At 41.2% G+C, this 19320-nt stretch overlaps 1 protein-coding gene across 29 annotated transcripts in view; it reads left to right on the forward strand.

Moving 5' to 3' along the window:
• ST18 (ST18 C2H2C-type zinc finger transcription factor) overlaps positions 1–19320 on the forward strand; it is a 319368-nt gene that overhangs the window by 186704 nt on the left and 113344 nt on the right. For 12 of the 29 annotated variants that reach the window (XM_078353515.1, XM_035277332.3, XM_035277342.3 and 9 more), the window contains one exon: positions 9601–9646. The exons of 7 other annotated variants lie outside the window; for them this stretch is intronic. Coding sequence is in view for 3 of the 22 variants with exons in the window: in XM_035277332.3 (XP_035133223.3) it covers positions 9601–9646 (46 nt within the window). In the remaining 19 variants the exon portion in view is untranslated. Of the gene's footprint in view, positions 1–9600; positions 9647–18868; positions 19023–19320 lie in introns of all 29 variants that reach the window. 10 more of the 29 variants (XM_078353509.1, XM_078353520.1, XM_078353511.1 and 7 more) reach the window with 2 other exon arrangements.

Raw genomic sequence — 19320 nt, forward strand, 5'->3', positions numbered from 1 at the left:
GCTTCGCCTAGGGGCTGGCCTCTGTTTGGATCATGGTATTCTACTGAACGTCTACTCTGTGCCATGCCTGTGATCACTGGCATCTCATGCAATCCTTGCAGCTCCAGAGGGAGGGTCTGTTATGTCCCTTTTAACAGATGAGGAACCTAGGTGAGGGTGGTAACTGAGTTCTGAAATCACAGAACAGTAGAGTTAGGATTCGAACTTAGATTGGTGCTGCTTGAGAGACGGAGTGTGTCACCATCTAACTCTGCTGACTTCAACGGTGCTCACAGGCTCCAATCATCCGTAAAGTATTTCCCAGGTCATTTATTGTTGTCCTCCCCAGCATAACAGTCTTAAGATTTTTGCCATATTTCAGTGTTCCCATTACCTTAGTTCCAATAGTCTATCTAGTCTATTTCCTCTCTAAATTCAACACAAAAGCTCACATTTCCTCAACCACCACCCTATCGTTGTGGGTCTTTCTGTGATTTCCTCAAAGAAAGATGCTCAGGTATCTACCTTCCACTGCCATCTTAGCCAGAGCTACACAGCAGGAAGAATGTTGGCATCATATATAGGGTTTTTTTTTTTTGAGATGGAGTCTTGCTCTGTCACCCAGACTGGAGTGCAGTGGCATGATCTCAGCTGACTGCAATCTCTGCTTCCTGGGTTCAAGCGATTCTCCTGCCTCAGCCTCCCAAATAGGTGGGACTACAGGCACTCACCACCCTAGGTGGCTAATCTCCGTATTTTTAGTAGAGATACAGTTTCACCATGTTAGCCAGGTGGTCTTGAACTCCTGACCTCAAGTGATCCACCTGTCTTGGCCTCCCAAAGTGCTGGGATTACAGGTGTGAGCCACCGTGCCCAGCCCAGATACAGTTTTGAGTATTAGCTTGTACTAACAGAGTGACTTAGGTTTGCCCACCTTCGGTTGGGAATAATAATGTGAACCTCCTTAGATTGTGGTGAGATTTAAACAGTATAACTCTTCAATGCCTAGTCCAATTTCTCCATCACTGTCAATGTATGGTGACTGCAGCAATTACCTGCTGCCTCCTTTAGAGTATTTTAAAGAACCATCCGCTACTTTCTATTTCCTACCACTGCCATTATTTAATCCGAGATCAGTATAGCATATTCATTTATATTGTCATGATAAATAATATTTTATTTCTTCTATTATCTTTTTTTTTTTTTTTTTGAGACAGAGTTTTGCTCTTGTTACCCAGGCTGGAGTGCAATGGCACAATCTCGGCTCACCGCAACCTCTGCCTCCTGGGTTCAGGCAATTCTCCTGCCTCAGCCTCCCGAGTAGCTGGGATTACAGGCACGCGCCACCATGCCCAGCTAATTTTTTTTTGTATTTTTAGTAGAGACGGGGTTTCACCATGTTGACCAGGATGGTCTCGATCTCCTGACCTCGTGATCCACCCGCCTCGGCCTCCCAAAGTGCTGGGATTACAGGCGTGAGCCACCGCGCCCGGCCCTATTATCTTTTTATTTATTTCCTGGCATTTTCGGAAGTAGCCAGTTTAGCCTTTTTCTTCTGGCAGTTTTAATATGACAGTCACTCTTCTGATTGTAACATATGACTGATCTGGCAGTGGCGGTCCTTCCATGTCAGTATCCGCCCCCCCCCCCCCGCACCACAGTTGATAGTTGTGCATGTGTTAAAGATATAATAATACCACATAGGCTTTTGTTCATTTGTTTTTTCTTAGTTTGTAAAACTAATCTCCATTTATGAGCGAACTGTTCATAAGATTTTACTTCCTGCTTCAGTAGTTTTCAGTTATAACGTAAATAATACAGAATTACCTGTTTTAGGTTTTACATGTATGAGTCTCACAAATGAATCTGAACTGAACGTTTTTACCAGCATCACCTTTTGCTACAGGCTGTGGATATTTATTGCTATATCTCTAAATATTTGGTCCACTGTTTTCCCAAAATTCAAATCACAGCGGCAGGGACCTCATCATAGCTCGCTTTTTTCTTTTTTTTTTTTTTTTAATTTTTTATTTGATTTTAGGTTTTGGGGTACATGAGCAGAGCATGCAAGACAGTTGCGTAGGTACACACATGGCAGTGTGCTTTGCTTTTCTTCTCCCCTTCACCCACATTTGGCATTTCTCCCCAGGCTATCCCTCCCCACCTCCCCCTCCCACTGGCCCTCCCCTTTTCCCCCCCAATAGACCCCAGTGTTTAGTACTCCCCTTTCTGTGTCCATGTGTTCTCATTTTTCATCACCCGCCTATGAGTGAGAATATGCGGTGTTTCATTTTCTGTTCTTGTGTCAGTTTGCTGAGAATGATGTTCTCCAGATTCATCCATGTCCCTACAAACGACACAAACTCATCATTTCTGATTGCTGCATAACATTCCATGGTGTATATGTGCCACATTTTTCCAATCCAGTCTATTATCAATGGGCATTTGGATTGATTCCAGGTCTTTGCTATTGTAAACAGTGCTGCAATGAACATTCGTGTACATGTGTCCTTATAGTAGAACGATTTATAGTCTTTTGGATATATACCCAGTAATGGGATTGCTGGGTCAAATGGAATTTCTATTTCTAAGGCCTTGAGGAATCACCACACTGTCTTCCACAATGGTTGAACTAATTTACACTCCCACCAGCAGTGTAGAAGTGTTCCTTTTTCTCCACATCCTCTCCAGCATCTGTTGTCTCCAGATTTTTTATGATCGCCATTCTAACTGGCGTGAGATGGTATCTCAATGTGGTTTTGATTTGCATCTCTCTGATGACCAGTGACGATGAGCATTTTTTCATATGATTGTTGGCCTCATATATGTCTTCTTTCATAAAGTATCTGTTCATATCCTTTGCCCACTTTTGAATGGGCTTGTTTGTTTTTTCCCTATAAATCTGTTTGAGTTCGTTGTAAATTCTGGATATCAGCCCTTTGTCAGATGGGTAGACTGCGAAAATTTTTTCCCATTCTGTTGGTTGCCGATCCACTCTAGTGACTGTTTCTTTTGCCGTGCAGAAGCTGTGGAGTTTCATTAGATCCCATTTGTCTATTTTGGCTTTTGTTGCCAATGCTTTTGGTGTTTTGTTCATGAAGTCCTTGCCTACTCCTATGTCCTGGATGGTTTTGCCTAGATTTTCTTCTAGGGTTTTTATGATGCCAGGTCTTATGTTTAAGTCTCTAATCCATCTGGAGTTAATTTTAGTGTAAGGTATCAGGAAGGGGTCCAGTTTCTGCTTTCTGCACATGGCTAGCCAGTTTTCCCAACACCATTTGTTAAACATGGAATCCTTTCCCCATTGCTTGTTTTTGTCAGGTTTATCAAAGATTGTATAGTTGTATGTATGTTGTGTTGACTCCGGTGCCTCTGTTTTGTTCCATTGGTCTATATCTCTGTTTTGGTACCAGTACCATGCTGTTTTGATTACTGTAGCCTTGTAGTATAGTTTGAAATCCGGTAGTGTGATGCCCCCCGCTGTGTTCTTTTTGCTTAGAATTGACTTGGCTATGCGGGCTCTCTTTTGGTTCCATATGAAGTTCATGGTGGTTTTTTCCAGTTCTGTGAAGAAAGTCAATGGTAGCTTGATGGGGATAGCGTTGATTCTGTAAATTACTTTGGGCAGTATAGCCATTTTCACGATATTAATTCTTCCTAACCATGAACATGGAATGTTTCTTCATCTGTTTGTGTCCTCTCTGATTTCATTGAGCAGTGGTTTGTAGTTCTCCTTGAAGAGGTCTCTTACGTTCCTTGTGAGTTGTATTAAATTCAGCAGCCCTTTATGCTAAAAACCCTCAATAAACTCGGTATCCATGGAACGTATCTCAAAGTAATAAAAGCTATTTATGACAAACCAACAGCCAATATCATACTGAATGGGCAAAAACTGGAAGCATTCCCTTTAAAATCTGGCACTAGACAAAGATGCCCTCTCTCACCACTCCTATTCAATATAGTACTGGAAGTTCTAGCCAGAGCAATCAGGCAAGAAAAAGAAATAAAGGGTATTCAAATAGGAAAGGTGGAAGCCAAATTGTCTCTATTTGCAGACGACATGATAGTATACCTAGAAGACCCCATTGCCTCAGCCCAAAAACTCCTGAAACTGATAAGCAACTTCAGCAAAGTCTCAGGATATAAAATCAATGTGCAAAAATCACAAGCATTCGTCTACACCAATAACAGACTTAAAGAAAGCCAAATCAAGAGCGAACTGCCATTCGCAATTGCTTTTTTTCTTAATATAACCATTAGTTAGCTGGCTCTTAAGTGAATAGGCCATGCCCTCAGGACCACCTTGCTTATGGAAGAGAAGCTGAGAGAAGAGCGCCCCTGTCCTTCCTGCAGGGGCTACCAGTCTGGAGCTGACCATCAGCTCTGAACCAGGACTCCTCAGTGGCCCACGGTCTGCAATAGGAGCAGGCGTGGTTTCCTGTGGGAACACGGAGACCAGGTGTGGAGCAGGAGGAGTTCAAGAGATGAAAGGATTTCCTTTAAGGAGCATTCTTTTTTTATTTTTTATATTTATTTATTTATTTTATTATGATGATTTTTGAGATGAAGCCTTGCTCTGTCCCCCAAATTGGTGTGCAGTGACACAATCTTGGCTGATTGCAACCTCTGCCTCTGGGGTTCAAGCAATTCTTCTGCCTCAGCCTCCCAAGTAACTGGGACTACAAGTGCGCACCACTACACCCGGCTAATTTTTGTATTTTTAGTAGAGACAGGGTTTCACCATATTGGCCAGACTGGTCTCGAACTCCTGACCTTGTGATCTGCCTACCTCAGCCTCCCAAAGTGTTGGGATTACAGGCTTGAGCCACTGGGCCCAGCCAATTTTTATTTATTTTTTAAGTGGCATTCCTCTGTGTCATTTTTAAATTAATGCTTCTTGCTTTTAAAACTTTTTAAAATTTCCATATGTTTTGGGGGAACAAGTGGTATTTGGTTACCCACGTAAATTCTTTAGTTGTGATTGATGAGATTTTGGTGCAGCCATCACCCAAGCAGTGTAGACTGAACACAGTTTGTAGTCTTTTATCCCTCACTCTGTTCCCACTCTCTCCCTCTGAGTCCCCGACGTCCGTTGTGTCATTCTTACGCCTTTGCATCCCCGTACCTTAGCTCCCACTTATGAGTGAGAACACAAATGTTTGGCTTTTCCATTCCTGCGTTATTTCACTTAGACTAATGGTCTCCAGTGCCACCCAGTTTGCGACAAATGCCATTAATTCATTCCTTTTTGTGACTGAGTAGTATTCCATCACCCCCCACCCCCCCACACACACATACACATTACAGTTTCTTTATTCACTCATTGACTGATGGGCATTTGGTCGATTCCACGTTTTTTGCAATTGCACATTGAGCTGCTGTGTGCAAGTGTCTTTTTTGTATAATGACTTGTTTTCCTCTGGGTAGATACCCAGTAGTGGGGTTGCTGGATCAGATGGCAGTTCTACTTTTAGTTCTTTAAGAAATCACCACACTGTTTTCCATAGTGCTTGTCATTCACTTTGAAAGCACCTTGTACAAATTAGGTGTTTCAAGGGCTGGGATTCTGTAGTTCTTCTAAGGCATTTTTTTCCTGCACATGCTTTTTTTTGGAAAAATTTGATATACCAAAAAATACATAATTCATTACCATGGACAGAAAACCAAGAAGGACTGGACATAGCGTCAGGGAGCAGAATGGTAGTTATCAGAGGCTGGGTAGTGGGAGCTGGGGAGGTGTTAGTCAAAGGTGCTCTGTTTCAGTTAGGCAAGAGGAATCGATGAAAGATATTTGAGGTGATGAATATGCAAATTAGCTTGATTCAATGGTTCTGCATTGTGTACACACATCACTTTGTATTCCAAAAATATATAGTTATAATATATATTTCTCTATCCAATAACAAACAAATTCTATTAAATTCAATGTACTTAAAAAAGAGAACCAAAAAGATAATACTAGGAAATTAGAAGCTGATTGGCTGAGGAAAGCCAATGAAAATAATAGTCTGAAATTGGGCAGGCATTGGACAAAACACCTGATAAACAACGGATTGACTTCTGATTGGTCATGGGAGACATCTATCAACCAGATGTTCAAATAATCAGAGGCATGTATTTAGTCTGAATCATTGTAACTCCTGAAAATCATCCAAGGAGAGATGGATTAACTGGGATCTTGACATTCGCATGCGGGTCCACACCGTGACAGCAGAGTGTACGTCCATCCGTCCATCCGAGAGCTGCAGGATTAGGGATTCTTCACTCGAACTACACACCCTGATGTCTGTACTCCCAGAGCAGAGTTTCGTCAAACCCATCAGATTGTTCTCCCTTGTTATCAAGAAATAAATTAGGCCCCCACATCTGCAGGGAGATTTTTCTTTTATTGCCTCTGATTTATGCAACAAAAATAGCTTCACCATTGGAGTGGCATTCACTGTACACGCTCTCCACTCACTGAGGACCCCACTGGTTTATACAAACATTCTCCAGAAGAATAGGTGCTTAATGAAGATTCGAGTGCATAAATTAATGAATTAATTAAACAATACTGTTCTATACCAAGAGGGTTGGTTACACTGGTATGAATCAAATTTCTTATTTATGATATTATTATCCTCTTATGTTTAGATGAGACTGATATTTTAAAGTAGCTTTGTTAAATAAACATCTGTGAAACAGCAAAAGCAAGTAGGTGGCAGCGAGAACTTAGAAGGGGCACTGATTCTTTTAAAATCTTTCTCATGTGCTTACATTCTCCCAGCTTTACTGGAGAACTGGGTGATAAGTTCATGTTTGGAACACTCACTAGTTCTTCCTGAGCTGAGCAGATCAGTGCTAAAGTGCCCGATTCCGCTTAGTGAATGTCTTGCTGTTTAGAGAAGCACCTTCCGTCTCTTTACTGAAAGATATTTAGCAGACGTTTCATTCTTTAACTTACCTGATTTCCCTCTTTCTAAAATATGTGTTCCTGTGAACCATATTGCAAAATGCCCTTGTAAGAGCTTTATCACAGAGATATTTACATGAACAGCAATGAACATATATTTTTTAGTATTAGACTAAAATGTGTCCATCCTCCAAGAAGTTTTCAGGATAACGTGTTCTTCAAAATAGCAGCTATCAGCAAGCAGCACCTCATATTCCACCGTGCGTAAGAAACATGTCGTATCATAAGACAGAATTCACCAAGGCTGATAAAAACGTGGAATGCGTCAAGGAAATTCGCATCTTTGCTTGACATTTAAATTTGTTTTTATGATAAAATTTGTAATTAATGCATTCCCATATTTTATTTGCCTTTGGCAAGTTTGAATATTGTGCAAACTCTTAGATTTGTAATTTGTGAGCTCATATTTGATAATGGCACCTCGAATGGAGAAGTACATAATTGCTGTTTCTTTCTTCACATGAACGGTTTCCTCTGAAGGGAAGATGAAGTTCAATAAGCTATAAAGTGGTTCTGAGAATGTACTTCAGTGATGGGCCAGAACATTCACTTTTTATCTGTTCTTTTTTACCGAAAAGTATTAAAACCAGAGCAAATAAATCGCTCAAAAATGGATGGAAGTGCTTCTCCTCCACGTGGGTGGATTTAGCTTTTGGGGGTTGGGATTCTTTAACACACTTAATAGTTAGTACCTAGGCCAGTCGTTTTCAAAGTATGGTGCCCAGGCTTATCAGCACCAACGTCATCTGGGAACTTAGAAATGCACATTCTCAGGCCCCACCACGGATCTGTGGAATGCATAGCCTGGACTTTCACAAGCCCTCCAGGAGATTCTGAGTCACCGATGTTCGAGAGCCACTGCTCTGACACTCTGCTGTTCGGTGCAGTCCATGAAGAGTCAGGGGCACCTGGACCCTTGTGAGAACCTCAGAGTGCACCAAAACATTCCACTTAAGAAGCCACTCAGCCAGGGGCAGTGGCTCATGCCTGTAATCCCAGCAGTTTCAGAGGCCAAAGCTGACGGATCATAAGGTCAAGAGATAAGACCATCTTGGCCAACATGGTAAAATCCTGATTCTCCTAAAAATACAAAAATGAGCTGGGCATGGTGGCGCATGCCTGTAATCCCAGCTCTTTGGGAGGTTGAGGCAGGAGAATCCCTTGAATCTTGGAGGTAAAGGTTGCAGTGAGCCAAGATCATGCCACTGCACTTCACTCCAGCCTGGGTGACAGAGTGAAACACTTTTTAAAAGTCTTTAAAAAAAATTTTAAAAAAAGGCACCCAGGTGGCCCTGATGCATATTAATGTCTGAAAGCCACTGTTCAAAAATTTGAAGATTCAGAGTCAGGAACTTAGCAGTGGGAAAGTATCCTTTACTCAGAGGCTTTCTGGAGGCTGGGCAAGTGAAAAGCAGTGGAGGCTTTAGTGTCTCTGCATCCTCTCAGTTACCACTGGAATTACAAGGAGGGAAGAGAGGCTTAAACTTCTGCTTGCAAGCATGGAAAATATATAAGGGCACATTGTGTCTGCATTATGGGATGGAGAGCAGAGCCATTATCTGGATAAAAGAGCTCTTATCTGAGTAATAAATTATATGTATATGCATACATGCACATACATATATATATATAATTTCCCACAATGATCTAGGCGTATTAGGTCAAAACACAGCTCTCAATTCGAAGTTTTTTTTGTAAAACTCTCCATTTTCTAATTCACTTTTCATGTACGAGCAATGCTAAGATATTTGGGGGGGGGTCTTTTTCTCTTAGGTTGTTTTCTACCTTGAATCTAATTTTCTGTAGCATGAATTTTTTTAGGAAGTCTTTTCACCACTGAAAGAAGTTGCAAACTTTTGAGACTCCCCATAGGGTGATTGTTCTGGTGTTAAGATGTCAGTGAGACAAAGCTTTCTGTGAAGATGGTGAAGTTTGCCCCTTTCCAACAATTCAGCACTATTTATTCTATGTCTACTAGTGGTGAACCCAGGGACCTGGGAGGAAGACAGTAGCTGACCAAGTAAAACCTTCTTTGTAAAAATATTTGTAGCATGGAAACGCATGAGAATTAAAGGATTTTTAAAAAATCCTTTTGAAATCTTTGCACAACATGCCCCCGCCCCGTATGTAAATGAGACTGTCACTCCTGTGTTTGTCCACAGCTAGAGTTCCAGATGAACTAGTGTAGTGTGCAATGACAGGAACAGCTGACTCATTAGCAGAGAGCAGTGAAAGGTAATTAACCCTGGGAAAAGTACAGCTGCCGTGCGGGCTGTTCCTTTCTGTAGGATCTGATTAGAAATTAGTGTTAAACCACTGATTCTTTTTTTTTTTTTTTTTTTCAGAAGACTGTCATTGATAATTCACTTTCACTCTCAGGTGTGTCCCTAGAAAAGGTTCTCAAATGTACTTATAAACAAAAGGCTCAAATCTATAAAGCGCTTTCTGATAGCAGTAGACACCTGTTTTTCTTGTGGGAGACTTCTTTCAAATGAATGTTGTCTGACTACTGAAGATGGGTAATACCCCAACCCATATTCTAACAGTCAGCATGGCAGTTACTTGAAAGGATTGTTTTACATAGTTCATAAGCTGTAGATAAAAACCACTTAATTACATTTCCTTTTTGTTTTTCTTTCCATTTTTCCTCCTCTGATGCTTTTCCTCAGGAGCGATGGGAACTCTCCCGTTCAGATCCAGTAGCTTTTAGGGAAGGTAAGTAAAAGCTATTGAAAAATAAACTTTTTCCCCAAAGAAAAAGAATCTCCAACTTTTCAACATCCTTCAAAAACCAGAGACGTTGAGGAATTTCATTTTAGAGGGTCAGCAAAGGTGCTTGATTTGGTTAGTGTTGGTAACCTCATGGTAATTTTGGCTATATTCATACAGGTTTAGGAAGTGTTTTTCAGGAAGTGTCTACGCCTGCTCATTCTGATTCTTGGCTTCATACATCTGATATTAGGGGCGTTAATATGTAAAACACTCAGAATTAAAATGTATGGCTAAAAAATGTGGTAGACAGGATAAAGTCCCCCACAAAAATATCCATGAAGTCCCTGAAATCTGGGAATATGTTATCTTGCATGGCGAAAGGGATGCGATTTCATGAAGCACTTTGAGATGATCCTATTTATCTAAAAAAGACAAACTAATCACATGACCCTGAAGAAAAAGGCCAAAGATTGAGTCAGGGAGATGCAACGTGAGAGGGACTCAAAGTAGACGCCACTGCTGACGTTGAAAATAGAGGAAGCGGGCTGGGCGCGGTGGCTCAAGCCTGTAATCCCAGCACTTTGGGAGGCCGAGGCGGGTGGATCACGAGGTCAAGAGATCAAGACCATCCTGGTCAACATGGTGAAACCCCATCTCTACTAAAAATACAAATAATCAGCTGGGCATGGTGGCATGTGCCTGTAATCCCAGCTACTCGAGAGGCTGAGGCAGGAGAATTGCCTGAACCCAGGAGGCGGAGGTTGCAGTGAGCTGAGATCGTGCCACTGCACTCCAGCCTGGGTAACAAGAGCGAAACTCTGTCTCAAAAAAAAAAAAAAAGGAAAGAAAATAGAGGAAGCAGGCCATTCGCCAGCAAAGGCAGTGGGCTCTGGAAGGTGGGGAGGGCTCTCGGTTTACAGCCTGCAAGGAAACAGCAGTCTCAGTCCTGCAACAGCACGGACTGCATTCCAGCAACAGCTCAGTGAGTGAGGAAGTGCATTCCCCTTTGGAGCCTCCAGAATGGAACATAGCTTAACTTGGTTTTAGTCTGGTGAGACCATACCAGACTTTGGATCTCTAGAACTGTAAGATGACAGCTTTGTGCCTTTTTAAGCCATCACATTTGTGAAAATTTGTGGCAGCTATAAGAGAAAACTAGTACAGAGAATAAGCCCACCAATAGGTGGGACGTATTTTGTAGCTCCTGATCTAAATCCTATGAGTAAATTTCTGTATTTGAATGAAGAGAAACTTTTCTTGAGATGCTAAGATTGATAGTCTATGAGAATTGGAATATTGATTTTGTTGATTCAAATGATCGTTTTTGCCAGCTCAGAGAGGTCTGTTTTCTACTTCGTGATATCCCTCCTTCCCCAGAAATTCTTTATATGCTATATTTGTAAACCCAATGCCTGTGTCACCCAAGATGCAAATGAGAACATGCTTTATTGGACTTAGCGAGTCTGTGTTTACTTGGGCATGGGTGAGTGGAATGGAACTCCGAGGGACAGAAGGCCAGGTCTCTGCTGCAGAGATCTGACAGGCCAAGAATGCTGAGCCTAGTGCTTGAAGGCAGATGGCGGCCACGTGAATCCTGGTTCTACCTCTTTCAACCTGTGTGAACCTGGGGTAAGGTGGTGAGCTCAATCTCCTTCCCTAATCTCACATGTAACATTGATAATACTTCACCATAGACATGCTAAGATGACTAAGTCAGACAACACACATAAATTCTAGCAAGAGCATCTATCATTCTATGAGTTTGGTAAAGGTGAGGTGTGTTTATTCAGAAAATATTGTGTCGCCTCACCATTTTGATTCAAAAAATAAATTGGTTTTGTCTTTACTTATGGTGAGTGCCGTTTTCTCTCCCATGCAAAAGTCATCAGTATGAATATATAGACATGCATTGCTTAAAATAAATGAGTCAGGTGCACAACAAGCGCTCTTTGAATTTTATTAACATTCTGGAAAACATCAGTGAGGAAGTGAAGTCTATGAACCAGGGACTGTGTCATATTTAGATGAGTTGAAGATCTTCCTATATAGTTTTCTTTCCACATTGGGAAAAATAAGACTGTTATTTCTATTTTACTTTTAACTTTTCCTGCAAAAGGACCTGTTTAAATCACAAGCCATAACTTTTCATATTATGAGATAAAAGTAGACGTTGCAAAACTCTGACCACAAAATCTATTATACTTCACACTCGCTCTCCTTTGCGTGTTGGGAGCTGAGGTTTTCAACGTAAGAGAAGACAGAACTGCAGATTCTCCTTAAGGGGCCTGGCAATCAAAAAACAAAATCTATAGCATTCCAGATGCTAAAATGTCTGGGTTGTTTTCTATTGAAATCCAATTAACAAACAATTATCTCAAGCACCTGAAAAGTGGTTTGTTTTTTCTTGCTTATTTTAATTCAATTCAATAATAACATATTGGGCACCTACTGCAGCCATAAAATTATGTTGCATTGAAAGGTCAACAAGATAGCCCTTTGCTTCCATGAGCCCAGGGAAGAGAGGTGAGACCTGGGCAAGCATATCTGGCAGAACAGAGTCATCGAGATGAGGGTGCTACCAAAACGCTATTGGAATATGGAGTTCTGGGCGATGCTGTCGACCCAATGTGAATGACAAATCACATTTCAGCAGACGGATCTCGCAGTTCTGACTCTAAAGGGAAAGTTCCTTTGAAACATACAAATGAAATTATAAAATTCTAAGCATTTAATTTTAGCTCTCTAATCTGACCATCAAGTCTCTGACCCTCTTGTAACTATATAAAAATAGGGCCTTAATGCATTGCTGAACCAAGCCAACTACAATTTCGACCATTGGTGTCCTTTCAATTGGTCTCTGGGGACATTGCTTTATTCTAGTCATAGTTTTCCGAATCTCTGTAGGGATGAATTTTTTAGGAATCATCATCATCTGGAAGCTTTTCCAGTCTGGTCTAAGTCTGTGCTCCCATTCCTTTTTCTGCTTCCCTCTGTAGTAATACGTGGCACATTATATTGGAATATTCAACTTCCTGGTTTGAGCTCTTGAGAACGAGAGTTGTGCTTTATGTATCCTTTTATGCCCGCTGTCTAGCATGGCAAGCCGTGGAGTTCTTCCCAATAAGTGTGCACTGAACCAATAAAGAGTAAATTCTTAGCAGAAAAATACTTGTACTTTTAAGAAATCTGTTTTAAATTGAATACTGTAGTGATAATAAAATCGGAGGATCATCCTGCAAAAACCCAGTGCCCCATTGGCCTCCACAACTGAGTCGCATCATTGGCTTTGCAAATTTCAGTATATTCTCCCATTCCATATTTCATCGTCAGGTAATGAAGATAAATAATTATATTTTTATCTTAATTCAAAACAACATATGAGGAAGATTATATAAAAAGCCAACAGTTATGTTGGGAAAAAGAGCAGACTTTCTGATAAAATTCTAAAGAACCTTTTAAAGATGGATAAAGAAAATGGAAAATGTCTAAAGCTATCAAGTACATTGTGTAATAATGTAGATGACGAAATAGCTTAAATAGAGAAAATTCCCTTTATATGGTGAAAAGGTTCCTTTGTGAAACAAGTGCTCTTTGAACTTTATTGAAAATGTTCTGATTTACTCAAAATAGCACATTTAGTTACAGCACAGGCCTTGAAGTTAAGTGCTAGTTTAATAAAACAGAGTTCCATCGTCACCACAGGAAACAGAGAATCGTTTTTATTTCTTTGGAAGCCAGGAAGGGGCTTTAGAGAAAAGATTAAGCAAACACACCCAGGCAGGTTCGTTATGTGCCGCTTCACACCTGATGGGCTCTTTAAAAGAGGGAACTTAATAATCCAGGAAATGAAGTTTTCCCACTAAAATCTGTGGAAGCGCGTTAGGAAGTCTGAGCATGCCTTTTCTCTAGGCATTTCCAAGTAGGTTCTGAGTCAGCGGGAAGGCTGCTTTAGTCGGACATCTCTGCGAGATGCACTTTATGCTCATAGTATTTTGCTAATAAACCATGTCACAAACAAGTGGTTAAAAATGCCGCCCCAGAGACAGCAAGATCCTGCTCTGCGTGGCGATTCTGCAATCTCAGGTCTCACTTTACCATTCATGGTCAACGTTTTGTTGAAAGGCTGGTGGAAGGGAAACTGAAATCCACACTAGTGAAGACGTCTCCTTGTGCCAGCTTCGTTGCTTTCTCAGTTTAGCATGGAGATGTGCTCTCTTTGAGTGTTAATGGAGGTCGCTACTTCTCTGTCCTTTGCTGCATCTAACCCAAGGAGTTCTTCACAGTTGACTGTTGAGAAACAAAATGAGGTGGTTTCTAGTATCTCACCTTCAGCTCACCAGTGTTTAAAGCAGCAGTGATTAACAGGACTTTTACAAAGTTTCTATGTAGTTACAAGGACAGTTTCAATCTTCTGTCATTTTTTTGCATTAGCTATGATTATGCTTTTACCACAAAAATGCATTTGTTTTAAAGGTAACAATACAGACTGGGAGAATAGCTTATGTTTCATCTATATTTATCAGCACTCACTGTACATTTGTGTCTTCATTACCAGGAAATATTAAGGGACATTGTGCCATCTATTCCTGTTTACAGTTTATTATGCAGAGATAGGAAACACTTAGCATGTAAAATGAATGTAGAAATTATTCCTGGATAGAAACACGGACATTTCCCACTCGTTGGCTCTTTCTCCTCCATCACCGGATCAGAGTGTAATTGTCAGTAATCAGGCCTGCTTGCTGCTGATAAAACCACTCTGAATGCTAGCAGCCTTCTTTGTGTGATGACTCAATTATTCCAGAAGTGCCTCATCAAATCTGCCCCATCAGCTGGGCTAATAAATAAGGAGAAGAAACTGGCCCCCCAAAGCAAATTATAAATCCATTTGCATTAACCATTTCGCTGGTCCATGATCTACGCAGAAATCAGCATGGCAGATTGTGTTAAGCTTATTTGAATATGTGTGTAATGTTTACGGCATGCAACTTCTTTTTTTTCCCACAAGGTGTTAGAATTATCGGTCATGAATGGCATCTAAATGCAGTTATGTTAATTACAGCAAGGCTTTAAGTATCTTTGAGGGCTATTTTGTTACTTAAATCAGGTGAAAGTTAAATCATCTTGCAGAGAGAAATATAGGTCTTGCGTAAGTTATGAGAATTGCTTCAGAGCTTAAGGAGAAGAGACCTGTGTTTTATTGTTACAGGGAGTGGAAGGACAATATAAACACCGTTAGGGTTACTAGTGTAAGTACCATTACTTCGTGTCTATCACAGTGGAAATGGAAGTGGTTGTGATGATCTGCACGACTTCAGCAATCTGCAAAAACAAAAATTCTGAAATTTTTTCAGAAAAAAATTTACTGAAATTTTTTTGAAAGGTTCTATAAGGCAGAGATTTAAAAAGCTGGGCAGACTAGTAAAAAGCATGTAAATTTGTCCACGGAGATCGTGTGCACTGACAAATTTTATTCTTCTAAATGACTATACTGAATAACAAGAAGTTCTGTGTGTCTGTTTGAACTTCAGCCATCACTCGGGGAAGCAAATCATGTTAAAAGGTGATCAAGAAAAGTACTGTGTTTGCTAATACCAAAGAACTCATCTTTCTGAATATTCAATGATTTGAAATCTGACACATCCTCCCTAAAAGTAAGCAAGATACCATGGACCCACTTTGCCATGGGAGGTGTTTTTCCTGCAGAGTGGTTCCAGTTTTGCTGAAGCTCTTGGTTCTGCTCCTGCTGTGATCAGGGGCCTAATTATGGGCTGGTGGTAAAAGTAAAGTTTATGGTCAATGAAGACTGTTTGTCTTTGCCTAAACACCTTTTTTTTTTTTTTTGAGACGGAGTTTCACTCTTGTTACCCAGGCTGGAGTGCAATGGTGCGATCTCGGCTCACTGCAACCCCCGCCTCCCGGGTTCAGGCAATTCTCCTGCCTCAGCCTCCTGAGTAGCTGGGATTACAGGCATGCACCACCATGCCCCGCTAATTTTTTTTTTAATATTTTTAGTAGAGATGGGGTTTCACCATGTTGACCAGGATGGTCTCGATCTCTTGACCTGGTGATCCACCCGCCTCAGCCTCCCAAAGTGCTGGGATTACAGGCTTGAGCCACCGCGCCCGGCCTGCCTAAACGTCTTAAATGAAATTCACCGATCATCTTCATTGGCTCCAACCAGTGAAGAATATGCCCTAATATCAACCTGGAGAGCGAGGCAGAAGGGAGTCACTTCAGTGGCAAAAGGCTTACGTAAGTTTCGTTCATCAACTTCTAAACATCTAATCTCTTGCTATGTTGAAAATACTAATTCTATAGCTGATTGATTAGAAACTCCAAAATAAAACGTTTAACTCTTCTTTAGAAATTTAATGGAGGAAAATACGTTATATAAACATGACTGTAACTTAAATGATCGTACTGACTAATATAAAAGTAAAGTTAGAAACTAGGGACTGTAAAGAAATTTTCTTAGCATTCGAGAAACTGATCCAGGCAAGGACAATCCCCTCTTTTGCATCATTCCAACTAAGGAACAATTGCTGATGATATTATCGTTAGAGCGATTAAGAGCCTAATCTGTTGCAAACTGTGGACATGGGGCCTCAAGGGATAGCAATACTAAGGTAAATGTGCTAAGATTTCTATGCTTACTTGTTAAGAAACCAAATCTCAGAGTGGTCTTTGGACTCTGTATCAACGTTGTGAACTTCTGAGTGGACACTGTGGTTTATATCAGAACCACAGAATGATCTGTTCCCTAGGTATGCAAGCTCCAGAGTGAAATTGGTGATGGTGATGATCTCATATTTGTTACTATAGTACAGGGCTGTGAGTACTACACACATTTCATATTAAACTCATTTGCCCTTTCTTTTTTTTTTTTTTTTTTTTTTTGAGACCGAGTTTCTCTCTTGTTACCCAGGCTGGAGTGCAATGGCGCGATCTCGGCTCACCACAACCTCTGCCTCCTGGGTTCAGGCAATTCTCCTGCCTCAGCCTTCCGAGTAGCTGGGATTACAGGCATGCACCACCATGCCCAGCTAATTTTTGTATTTTTAGTAGAGACGGGGTTTCACCATGTTGACCAGGATGGTCTCGATCTGTTGACCTCGTGATCCACCTGCCTTGGCCTCCCAAAGTGCTGGGATTACAGGCTTGAGCCACTGCACCCGGCCTCATTTGCCCTTTCAACAAATTTTTTACTTTGAGTTTAGTTTGGAAGATTAAAAAAAAGTACATGCTTTGGAACCGTAAGTCAATTTTTTTTTTTTTTTTTGAGACAGAGTTTTACTCTGTCACCCAAGCTGGATGTCAGCAGCACATTCTTGGCTCACTGTAACCTCTGCTTCCTGAGCTCAAGTGATTCTCATGCCTCAGCCTCTTGAATAGCTGGAATTACAGGTGTGCACCACCATGCCTGGCTAATTTTTGTATTTTTAGTAGCGCCGGGTTTCACCATGTTGGTCAGGCTGGTCTCGAACTCCTGGCCTCAGGGAATCTGACCCCTCAGCCTCCTAAGTGCTGGGATTATAGGCATAAGCCACCACACCTGGCCAAGGACCCATAAGGAAATCTATGATTCTCTTTGGCGATACAATTAACATGTATATCATTATCACTTGAGCTCATTCATTCTACCTGATAAAATGCAGTCTGATATACTCTGTCTAGTTTTGAGAACACACACACCAGACTCATTACCTTTGTAGCACGGGTTTAAAGAACCGTTTTTCTTAGAAGCAATACTCACCCATGAAGCAGCCGTAAAGGACTGAGGGTCGCTGATTATCAGCAGATAGTCAAGTGGACACAGTCGTGCTTCGCGATCACTCCATTCAACACGTGAAGCCACGTCGGCGTCAGAGAGCACACTTAAGAACTGGGTAGTACATTAGGTCACTGACACCTTGCTTGTCATATCGCTTCCTCTTTTAAGATTCCTTTTTCATTAAAAAATGAGTTTCAGTGCAAAAGTGTTCACCTGCGTAGGCGGGGGCTAAAACTAACTGTTACAAGTTCTGGGAGTTTAATCAAGATTCTGATTCTTAGTTAACTGCCTTCAAAAATTATGCATACCGCATGAATGTTTTGGTAAGTCCTTAACTTTTTTTTTTTGTTGTTAATCAATGAGAGCTTCTTATGTTGCTCACATTGGCCTTGAACTCATAGCTTCGCCTCCTCGAGCGCCAGGACAACTGGCCGGAGCCACCGCGGCTCCCGAGTGCCATTTAAGATCAAACTCAAAAAGCATGGCAGGTAGCAAAAACGTTCTTTAAAGGTATCTCGTTGATCTAACAGTGCACATGCAAGGGCAGATTCCTTCTGGTATCTGCCAAGGGTGTGCTTCCAAACAGCAGGTGGGTGGAGTTACTAATGACAGACACATGGACAGAGAGCCTCTGCGGGCTGCTCGTTCACATTTGTGTTTCCGTGTGCTCAGACTTCATGCGCTCCATTGTGTCAAATCATATTTCTAAACTTATATTTTGTCAGTGCCCCCGTGCACTTCTCCACGCCGATCTCAGCTGTGCTCCCTTCACTGTTTTCCCCAGGGAGGGGAGCCACGGCAGATGGGGTTAGGGCAGAGGGCTGATGCATCTGACAGCAAACGGCCGGGCTGCTGAGTGGAAGCTGTGAGCGTCAGGAAGCTACTTTTCCCCTGAGAACCAACTAACCACTGAAGAAAGTTGAAAATGAGCCCTTTGAGAAATGCTATTAAAAGTAGTAAAAAATTGCAATTGTGCAGATGATGTGCTGCTGTGTGCTTATTCGAATGCTAATGAGTTTGACATTAGGGAACTCAGAGGCTTTACAGCTACTCCCTTATGTGATTCAGTTCTTTATTGGCAATCTTTGAGAAAATAAATGGAAAATATATTGCTAATAAATACATAACACGATAGGGTATTAGACAAAAAGCCATTACTTTCAGGATTTAGAAAGAGCTTTGTTTGCCAGTGTGACTGTTTTCCAGGATCTTTTGTTTTAGGTTAGTGTATGGGAAACAAAGGGGAATAGGCAGGTGGAAAGCTTCGGAACTCTTTCTGAACTGAGGGCGCAATAGAATAGGCCAAAAACATGGGAGAGAAAGCCCTTTTTTTTAGTGGCAATCAAACTCAAACTAAGAATTCCCAAGCTCCTGTGCTACTTTTCAATTCTTACATTATGTGCAGTAATCTGCTCTGTCACTTGAGAGCTTTATCTCCATTTTTTCCCCAGGAACTACAGTTGCTGACTTGAGTTGAAGAAGCATCTGCTTAATGTCTGGTCAAATCCTACAAGAAATACACAACTCTATGATTCAAAAGCGGAGCACTTTGATATACTGCAAAGGGTAGAGAAGGCAGGACAGTAGAAATCTTCTGCAAGGAAGGTTGGTGGCTTCCGTTTTAAAATATTAGAACTGCCGGACATAAACATTTTAACTGTGCATGGATACACGTGGTATTTGTATAAATTGGCCCCTCTAGTATATTGAGGGCTTGACACTGAATTGCAGAGTTTTCTCTCAAGGACCAGTTGGCCTGATGAAAACCGATTCTGTGCACATCCCTGGGACCAAATCGAGATGAGGCAGCTCTGTGTATTATAACTCAACACGGAGTAAACCAAGAGCAAATCGTTTCACTGGACAAGTTAAAACATTAGCAAAGATTAGTATCATTTTTATG

Source organism: Callithrix jacchus, chromosome 16, assembly GCF_049354715.1.
Source record: "Callithrix jacchus isolate 240 chromosome 16, calJac240_pri, whole genome shotgun sequence".
NCBI lineage: Eukaryota > Metazoa > Chordata > Mammalia > Primates > Cebidae > Callithrix > Callithrix jacchus.